Source organism: Fragaria vesca, linkage group LG6 (genome assembly GCF_000184155.1).
Source record: "Fragaria vesca subsp. vesca linkage group LG6, FraVesHawaii_1.0, whole genome shotgun sequence".
Classification (NCBI taxonomy): Eukaryota; Viridiplantae; Streptophyta; class Magnoliopsida; order Rosales; family Rosaceae; genus Fragaria; species Fragaria vesca.
Window position 1 is genome coordinate 36,210,869 of NC_020496.1, and position 9,596 is coordinate 36,220,464.

At 38.7% G+C, this 9,596-nt stretch overlaps 2 protein-coding genes and 1 pseudogene across 2 annotated transcripts; all 3 read left to right on the forward strand.

The window, feature by feature from the left end:
- The window catches only part of LOC101304609, an 11,452-nt pseudogene extending 9,628 nt beyond the window's left edge, over positions 1-1,824 (forward strand).
- Positions 1,825-2,550: 726 nt separating this feature from the next.
- Positions 2,551-5,050, forward strand: LOC101304904 (wall-associated receptor kinase-like 1-like). The gene is made up of 4 exons (XM_004306251.1): positions 2,551-2,887; positions 3,007-3,504; positions 3,593-3,808; positions 3,990-5,050. The coding sequence occupies exons 1-4, from the start codon at positions 2,551-2,553 to the stop codon at positions 5,048-5,050; spliced, it is 2,112 nt and encodes a 703-aa protein (XP_004306299.1).
- A 1,018-nt stretch (positions 5,051-6,068) lies between these two features.
- On the forward strand, positions 6,069-8,924 carry LOC101305206 (wall-associated receptor kinase-like 22-like; the record flags this gene model as incomplete). Its single annotated transcript, XM_004306252.1, has 4 exons — positions 6,069-6,581; positions 6,714-6,912; positions 7,502-7,609; positions 7,840-8,924. Coding segments are annotated over 4 exons (1,905 nt in total), but the record flags the coding sequence as incomplete, so codon positions are not given.
- Positions 8,925-9,596: the final 672 nt, after the last annotated feature.

The window sequence follows — 9,596 nt, forward strand, 5'->3', positions numbered from 1 at the left end:
AACTTTGAGTTCCCACTATCTCATTAATCATAGGAAAAAATAGAAAAGAAAAATAATAAGTATATGCAACTATTTTTTGTGATGTCATAGAAAAAAAATCATGTATATTATTATTTTGTTGTATCAGTGGGGAGTTAACTATGGCATATCGTTAATGATATATAAACCCTTGGACTGTGTTCGACACCTGTATCTAAATTTTAATAGTAAGAGAATTAGCTAAAGAATAATATCGAATGAAGATCTCTAGACTCTCCCATTCATGTTCATGTCTGATCCATTTTGCCTTTATGCAAGTACATTTCAGATATTGATGAATGCAAGGGGAGTAATCAGTGCGTCAAAAATGGAGAAACATGTGAGAATTTTGTTGGGGGTTACAAATGCTATTCAAATGTAACTGGCGCTACATGTGAATTCTTTGCTGATCGCTCTGGTTTAGCTATTACTTCATCATGCTACGTGAACAGCAGTCCGATTGCTAGGATGGACAAGAATCACAAGATCAGAACTATTCTTCCAGGTATGTACTGTAGAGTACATTTCTTTTTTCTTCTAATACTGTAGCAACTTCTTGGCACTTGAATGTATCAAATTGTACAAATGCAGGTCTTGGTGCGGGTGTCGGGCTATTGCTACTCCTGATTGGTACATGGTTTGTGTACAAAGTGGTGAAGAAAAGGAAAAAGATTCAGCGCAAGAAAATATACTTCAAACGAAATGGCGGTTTATTGTTGGAACAACAATTATTCTCAGGTGAAGTTAATGTCGAGAAAATTAAGTTGTTCACGTCAAAGGAATTAGAAAAGTCTACGGATAGTTACAATAATGATAGAATCATTGGCCAAGGAGCTCAAAGTGTTGTTTATAAAGGAATGTTGGCAGATGGAAGAATTGTTGCTATGAAAAAGTCGAAAAAAGTCGATGAAGGAAAGCTTACAGAATTCATCAATGAAGTTGTCATTCTTTCGCAAATCAACCATAGGAATGTGGTTCAACTATTGGGATGTTGTTTAGAGACAGAAGTTCCTATCTTGGTTTATGAATTCATACCGAATGGAACACTTTCCCAGTACATCCATGAACAAAATGAGGAATTTCCACTTACATGGAGAATGCGCTTACGAATTGCTACAGAAATTGCCGGAGTACTTACATTCTGCAGCTGCATTTCCCATTTGTCACAGAGACATCAAGTCATCAAACATACTCTTAGATGAAAAGTATAGAGCAAAAGTTGCTGACTTTGGAATTTCAAGATCAATTGCCATTGACCAGACTCATCTAACAACAGCTGTACACGGCACATTCGGTTACTTGGACCCTGAATATTTCCAGTCAAGTCAGTTTACGGATAAGAGTGATGTGTACAGCTTCGGAGTAGTACTTGTTGAGCTCTTGACCGGCCAAAAGCCAATTTCCGCAATAACAAGGCCACAAGAAGAAGAATATTACAGAAGTCTTGCCACTAAATTCATTGTATCAATGCAGAAAGATACTCTAGTTGACATTCTGGACGAACGTGTTCGGAGAGAGGGCAAAGGAAAAGAGATTAGGGTAGTTTCCAACCTTGCACGAAGATGCTTGGATTTAAATGGAAGAAATCGCCCTACAATGAGAGAGGTCACAATGGAGTTGGAGGCCATCCAAATGTTGCCAAAAAATACTTCTAATGCTCAGTATGATGTAGGGATTGAGTATTCAGAAAATGATTCCGTTAAGCTTTGGGATGTTGTTTCAAGCTCAGGTGATCAGTCAGCTTCGTTTGAAGGTCCGAGTTCTTCCTTACTGGAGTATCAACAATCAACCACTCAGACCTGGTGAACAAACTATTTCTTCATTTCTTGTGATGTAAGATAGTTTGTTTTAGCTGCTACAATAATTGCATGCATATATTTCGGACTTGTGTCTTCTCTAGGTATATTTTTAGTTACTTGGTCCTAGAATACTTTCAATGTCACTAGCTATGTCGATCAGTTTATGGAGAAAAGGGACTGAAGTTGTTGAAGATAGTTCAATTGACAACTGTGATGTTCGTTGTGTTATTGCAAAGTTCAATGTGATCATATCGACGCGTGCATGGATGGTGTTCCAGCTTCGTGCTTAATTATTTCTATTACGTACGATATTCACTATGCTATGTTCTCCTTGACTAATATCTCCTATGATTCACCATAAGGGTGTATCTAAAACTTGTCCATTTATAAAATAGTAATCATCAAAAGTTACAAGGAACAGAGAGATCGTGGACGAGCATTGGTGGTTTCATGCATGAGTATCACTTAATTATAATGCAGGCCAGTAATACTATTTGTGAATAAAGAAACTAAAGAATATAACAATGTCCCCGTCAAGGATATACTTACACAAGGACTGGGATAAATCACAAACAAGAAAATATGTAACAGCAGCCCCCAATGACAACATCAAGAAACTAAAGCAAAAACACACGAGATCATGCAAACCGACAAGATAGCTACTTACAAGAACAGAAACCACATATATAAATTCCCGATAAACAAGTCGGAGGTAAGAGTTAGTACGTGCGTAATGAGTAGTGCAATATGCAATTTCTGGTTCATATATATTGCGATTTCCTTTCTAATATTAGACAAAAGTGACGCAGCAGAATTATCAGATCAATTTATACCGACGGCAAAGCCTAATTGCCAACAGTTCTGCGGAGATGTGAGCATCCCATACCCTTTTGGGATCGGACCTGATAAAGACTGTTACTTCAACAACTGGTATCAAATAGACTGCAACGAGTTTACCAAATACAAGCCTGTCTTGAGGCTTACCGGACTGGAGGTTCTGAGCATTTCTATCGATGGCACGCTTCGTGTTAACAACCCTGTTACTTTCTATGGCCTCAAAGAAAAGGAGAGTCTCCTAGTGCCAAATTTGAATGGAAGCCCTTTCGTGTACTCTCACTCCGCCAACAGATTCACTGCACAGTGAGTTGTGGCTTCTTTGCCTCTGTTATCAACTCTGATGGGCATGCAGTTGGTGGGTGCATGTCAACATGTGATGATCACACAACTGCTAGCTGCGTCGGTATCAACTGTTGCCAGGTTATACTTCCCCCATATCTCACTGCAATTGCTACTGAGATCATACAATATGAAGATATATCCACAGGTCACAACTATGCCTTCCTCATCGAGCAGGAATGGTTCTTGAATAATTTTTCGAGCTTTCGAGCTATACATAATGTGAAGAGCGTCCCAGTGGTGCTGGATTGGAGCTTCGTTTTAGAAAATAATAGTTCATTGTTCAAAACTTTTGAACGATTCATTGCTAACACTTATCCGATCAGTCTTGACGTCTCAGCATCCTTTCATATAAATTGGGCTGCACTTGCCTCCATGGACGAGCATGGCTCAACACCCTATTGCAGAAAATATGACGCCACCACTTCTTCGGCAAATAACATGTCAATGCTTCAATGTTCCTGTCCGGCTGGCTTTCAAGGAAATCCTTATCTTCTCCAACCTTGTCAAGGTAAGGCTTTAGTCCTTGTCAAGGATTCTCTTAATAATATGCACTCTTAACTTTAGTGTCTGCTTTCTCTTACAAGATCATATTTCAGATGTTGATGAATGCCAGGACCCTGATCAATGTAAAGGTACCTCTCCTGGTATATGGCAATCTATGGACGCTAAATGTCAAAATTTTGTTGGAGGGTATGAATGCTACTCAAACATAACGAGTTATGCATGCAAGTATTATGCAAGTGGTGGTTCTTTGTGCTACTCGTACAAAAGTAGAAAGCCTCGGACCTCTAGAATCAAACCTATTATTTCTGGTATGCTTCTTTACCTTCTAGAACTCATTAGAGTTTCGAATGCTTTTTAATCTATGAAATTTGGGCACTTAGCTAGCAAATATATAGCCAGTGTGCATGCATCTATATACTTGTATCAATAGAACCTGCATGACATATATTCAGCGAGATGATTCATTTCTTGAGTTATGCATGTATGCAGGTGTGGGACTATTCTTACTACTCATCGGTGTATGGTGCCTATTGCAAGTCAGAAAGAAAAGAAAAAACATTCAGTGCAAGGCAATGTTTTTCAAACGAAATGGTGGTTTACTGCTGGAACAACAATTATCCTCAAGTGATTTTAATATTGAGAAAATCAAGTTGTTCAAATTCAAGGAGCTAGAGAAGTCCACCGATAATTTCAATATTGATAGAGTTGTTGGCCGAGGTGGTCAAGGTACTGTTTATAAAGGTATGCTTGCAGATGGAAGAATCGTTGCGATAAAAAAGTCTGAGATAGTTGATGAAGAAAAACGATCAGAATTCATTAATGAACTTGTCATTCTATCTCAAATCAACCACAGAAATGTGGTTAGAGTATTGGGTTGTTGTTTGGAGACTGAGGTTCCTTTTTTGGTTTATGAATTCATACCAAATGGAACTCTATCGCAGTATATCGCAGAGCAGATCAAAGAGTTTCAACTTACATGGAAAATGCGCCTACAAATTGCCACAGAAATTGCAGGTGCTCTTTCATACTTACACTCTGCAGCTTCATTTCCCATTTATCATAGAGACATCAAGTCTACAAATATATTGTTAGATGAAAAGTATAGTGCAAAACTTGTCGACTTTGGAACTTCAAAACTAGTTTCTGTCGATCGGACTCATATGACTACACTTCTACGAGGCACATGTGGCTATTTGGACCCTGAATACTTCCAATCAAATCAGTTTACAGACAAAAGTGATGTCTATAGTTTTGGAGTCGTTCTTGTCGAGCTCTTGACTGGGCAAAACCCAATTTCGACAAAGAAAAGATCACAATTAAAGGAGTATAAAAGTTTGACAACATATTTCATTAATGCAATCGAAGAAGATCGTCTTTTTGAAGTTGTTGATCCTCAGGTTTCCAGACATGAATCTAGAAGAGAGATTATGATAGTTGCTCAGCTTGCAAAGAGATGCTTGAATTTGAAAGGAAAGAAACGTCCTACAATGAGAGAGGTGACAACAGAGTTGGAGGCCATCCAATTCCAAATGTCCAAGAATAACTTCTAATGTGCATCATATATTATGATAATTAATATGGTGGTTTACCTCATTTTTCCATGTAGGATTTATAATTCAAGCTAGCTACATCTTGACACGTCCTCATCCCCATCTAGGAATCCATATATACATATAGGCAATGTCCTCATGAGGGGTTCAAATCCTTAATAACTCGTTAACAACTTCTCATATCCATGTACGATTCATAGTACTCTTACACACGCTCATCATCGAATCCCTATTAACTTATAAGCAATGTCTTCGTTTTCTCGATCATGCATGTTAGATTCACATGCACTCTTAACACGTCCCAACAAATTAATGCGACCAACATATAGTAGGCGACGTTGAACCCATGTGCTATAAGGCATGCTCAAGCTTGGCATTTACAGCTAAATTTATTAGCAATGAAGAAGCTGACCGGCCGACTCCTTATGAATCCATAAATAAGGTCCCATTTTTCCATTTTCCTCATACTCTCAACATTAAGGTACTGTTTACAACATGCTAAGTATTGTCGACATGATAGAGGTTACAAGCTTGACAATTGTTTAAAAATGAATATGACATGATAGAGTACAAGCTCGACAACTGTTTGAAAATGAGATATGGAACTTGTTAAATTAGAGGCCTCGATCTCTTAGCTAGCCTGCATCACTGAGGAGGAAATGTGAGTTTGGCTTTCTGCGCCTCCACAAATATGCATGGAATCTGCAAGTTGTGTTTGCTTGTGTGTGTAGATTGTTTTGTATTGCCCCATGGTTTCCAAAGAGGATATTCCTAGCTAATGGCCGCACAACAAACCCTAGGCCGCAATAACAAGAACATATAGAACGATCTCACAGCATCAGAGACAAACTTCTCATTATAAATAAGAAGGTTTCTTTAGTAACTAGCTGGCTAGATACAATATGCAATTGCTGGCCCAAATGACCCTTATGCTGTTATGGCTTGTAACACCAAGTACAGAAACAGTAGCACCTTCAGAAGCACCACCTATAGCAAAGCTTAATTGCCAATTGTTTGCGGAGATGTTAGCATCCCTTACCCTTTTGGGATTGGACCTAATAGTGAGTGCTACCTTGAAGAATGGTATGAAATAGAGTGCAACAACGCTACAAGCCCTCACAAGCCTTTCTTGAAGCACACCAATCCCAGGTTAGAGGTCCTGAATATTTCTATCAATGGGAATCTTCACGTTAACAGCCATGTTACTTTCTTCTACGAAGGAGCACCGCAAACTGAACAACTAGGGCCAAACTTGACCGGAAGCCCCTTTGTGTACTCTCAGCAAGGCAACAGATTCATAGCAGCGAGTTGTGGGTACTTTGCCTTGGTGAAGTCAGATCCTGATCAGCGTATTGTTGGTGGGTGCATGTCGACTTGTGATCAGGGTACATGGAGCTATGGCAGATGTCTTGGTATTAACTGTTGCCAGACTACTCTCCCTCAATATCTCACTGTGATCAGCAGCGAGTTACGACCTGAATCTGGAGAGAATGTTATGAAGAGCCAACTACTGTTTGCTAATTACAACTATGTATTCCTAGTTGACCAAGCATAGCTCGAGAACAACAGTTTATCAATTATTAGAACTATCACCGGTCAGGACAGAGTTCCTGTGATGCTAGAATGGAGCTTCGTTTTAGACTTGTATAACATCTCATCTCAGTCATCGTACTCTAGTCATGACGACTCCATATTCTTTCCTAATGGGAAAGAGACTTATATACTACTTCCCCCCGATCCAACAACGATTTGCACGGTCTACATGGCGTCGGCGGCAACAAACAACAAGTTTGCAGAGATGAGATGTTTATGTCGTGCTGGGTTCGAAGGAAATCCCTATCTGCCAACTGGAGGTTGTCGAGGTATGTAAAGTATATATATATTGAGGTTATATTGTCACGCCATATTCCACATTTTGTGAAAACAATCCACACTCCGCATTTTGAGTGCGAAAATAGTCCACACTCCACATAATAAAACAATCATTCGACGAGAACAGTTTGAAATCCACACTCCATATTTTACTATTTTTTCCTCTTTTGGTAACTTAAAATCTTATTTTTAAAAAAATTTTAACCAAAAAGTAAAAGAGGAAGTGTGAATGATAGGATGAGAAGTGCGAATTTCACTCTTTTTTTGTATTAGTGTTTAGTGAGGTATATTATGAAAAAAAAGTTAATATTATTATTATTTAGAATTAAGAATATTTGTTATTATAAGCTGATTGAGCTTACGAATCAGGTCTCAACAAATCCGTCAGAGACGGATTTGGATTAAGCTATCAACAATCTATCAGATAGCAAATCGGCTTGGATTTCTACTACAAAACACATCCAAATTTAGGTCAATCCGCACTAAATCACATGTTTAATAATATCTAATTAAGCCTCCAACTTGATTGCACACATCTGACAGGGGTGAATTGTGCTTATGTGTTATTTTACTATTCAGATATTGACGAATGCAAGCACGGAAACCCTTGTAGTGGTTTAGATGAGGTATTGCACATTAGTGAAGATGTGTGTCGGAATACCGTGGGGAGTTACATGTGCAACTCAGGTATGAGTAGCGTTCACTGTAGTTATTTTGCTGGTAAAAGTGGTGGTGTTCTCTGCACTCAAACGTACATATGGATCATTTTGGGTGCTTTCAGGTATGCATATATGCTCCACGCACGTCCAATATATTCTCTATCTCTTCTTTTGGATTTTTGGTCAAAATTCACTCTATCTTAATAGGAAGAAACACGAGTTTTCTGTATATATATGACATGTTTTGGATTTATCCAGGTTTTGGCATTGGTTTTGGAACGTTGTTACTAGTTCTTGCTGCATGGTGTGCCTACACAGTCATAAAGGAAATAAAAACCATTGAACAGAAGAATATATTTTTCAAACGGAATGGTGGGTTATTGTTAAAACAACAACTTTCATCTGGTGAAGTTAACATTCAGAAGATCAAGTTGTTCACATCAGATGAGTTAGAGAAGTCCACAGACAATTTTAGTATCAATAGGGTTGTTGATCATGGAGGCCATGGTACTGTTTATAAAGGTATGTTGGCAGACGGAAGAATCGTTGCTGTAAAAAAATCAAAAATGGTGGATGAAGGACAACTTTCGGAGTTCATCAATGAGGTTGTCGTTCTTTCGCAGATAAAGCACAGGAATGTGGTCAGATTATTAGGTTGTTGTTTAGAGACGGAAGTTCCACTTTTGGTTTATGAATTCATACCTAATGGAACATTGTTCCAGTATATCCATGAAAAGAACGAGGACCTTCCACTTACATGGAAGATGCGTGTGCGAATAGCCACAGAAGTTGCAGGAGCTCTTTCATACTTGTACATAGCAGCTTCATGTCCCATATATCACAGAGATATCAAGTCTACGAACATACTCCTAGATGAAAAATACAGAGTAAAAATTGCTGATTTTGGAACTTCAAGATCCGTTGCTGTTGATCAAACGCACTTAACCACTCTTGTACATGGGATGTTTGGTTACTTGGACCCAGAATACTTCCGATCAAGCAAGTTTACTGAGAAAAGTGATGTGTATAGCTTTGGCGTGGTTCTTGTTGAGCTTTTAAGTGGACAAAAGCCGGTTTCTGTAGTAAGTATGGTGAACGAAGAAGAAGAATACCGAAGTCTTGCAGCCTATTTCATTGTTGTGATGCAAGAAGGTCGTCTATTTGACATAATTAATGCACAAGTTTTGAATGAGGCCTCGACGAGAGAGATTATGACAGTTGCTAAGCTTGCAAAACGATGCTTAAATTTGAATGGCAAAAGGCGCCCAACAATGAAAGAAGTCACCACTGTGTTGGAGGCCGTACAGATATCAATGAAAAATTCTAATAACATGATTACATAACGAGTTTGAATAATCCCACCTCCAGAATGAATCCATCACCATATTACTTATAGAAAACTAGTGTCAAGTTTAATATCATTACTCCGTTATTCTTTGTTCATTTTGAAGGTCCTAGAGGGGGGGTGAATAGGCCCTGACAACTTTTTGCTCTATCCCGCGCACAAGGATAGCAAAGATTGTGCTATCCTGTTTTCTGTGAGACTAAGTTGTGTAAATAAAAAGGCGAGTACTGAAAGTAAAAGATATAACACCAGTACGTTTTTTATACGCAGAAACCCTGCAACCAGGGAGAAAAACTGCGTGCCTCTAACTCTTGAGAGACAAACTATTCCACTATTGTAAAGACACTTCTTACAAGACTCACAACTCAGAGGATGGCACAACACCTAGCCATCCTGCCTAGTCTAACTACTAGCACACAACTGAACTTGCTCTCTTGTCACTCAAGTGTTTTACACATAGCTCGAATCTAAGCTTCTATGCAGAATTCAACTAACACCTTTAGCTAATTCTCAAAGACAGCTTACAACTTGCTTCACACGAACTTAACTAACTCCTTAGCTAATTCTTTATGAAGACTTCTCCGGGTTGCATCACCTAGACAACTCTCAAGGTATGCATGAACAATGAACAATGGAATGGGTTTTGAAATGTTTGATGCTCAGCTCTAAG

Excerpts from the sequence above, each read along its gene's own strand:
- LOC101304904 (XM_004306251.1), top strand. The coding sequence starts at position 2,551 with ATGAGTAGTGCAATATGCAATTTCTGGTTCATATATATTGCGATTTCC. Across the intron at positions 2,888-3,006 it reads TGGCCTCAAAGAAAAGGAGA|TTGGTGGGTGCATGTCAACA; the intron begins GTCTCCTAGTGC and ends ATGGGCATGCAG. Across the intron at positions 3,505-3,592 it reads TCTTCTCCAACCTTGTCAAG|ATGTTGATGAATGCCAGGAC; the intron begins GTAAGGCTTTAG and ends ATCATATTTCAG.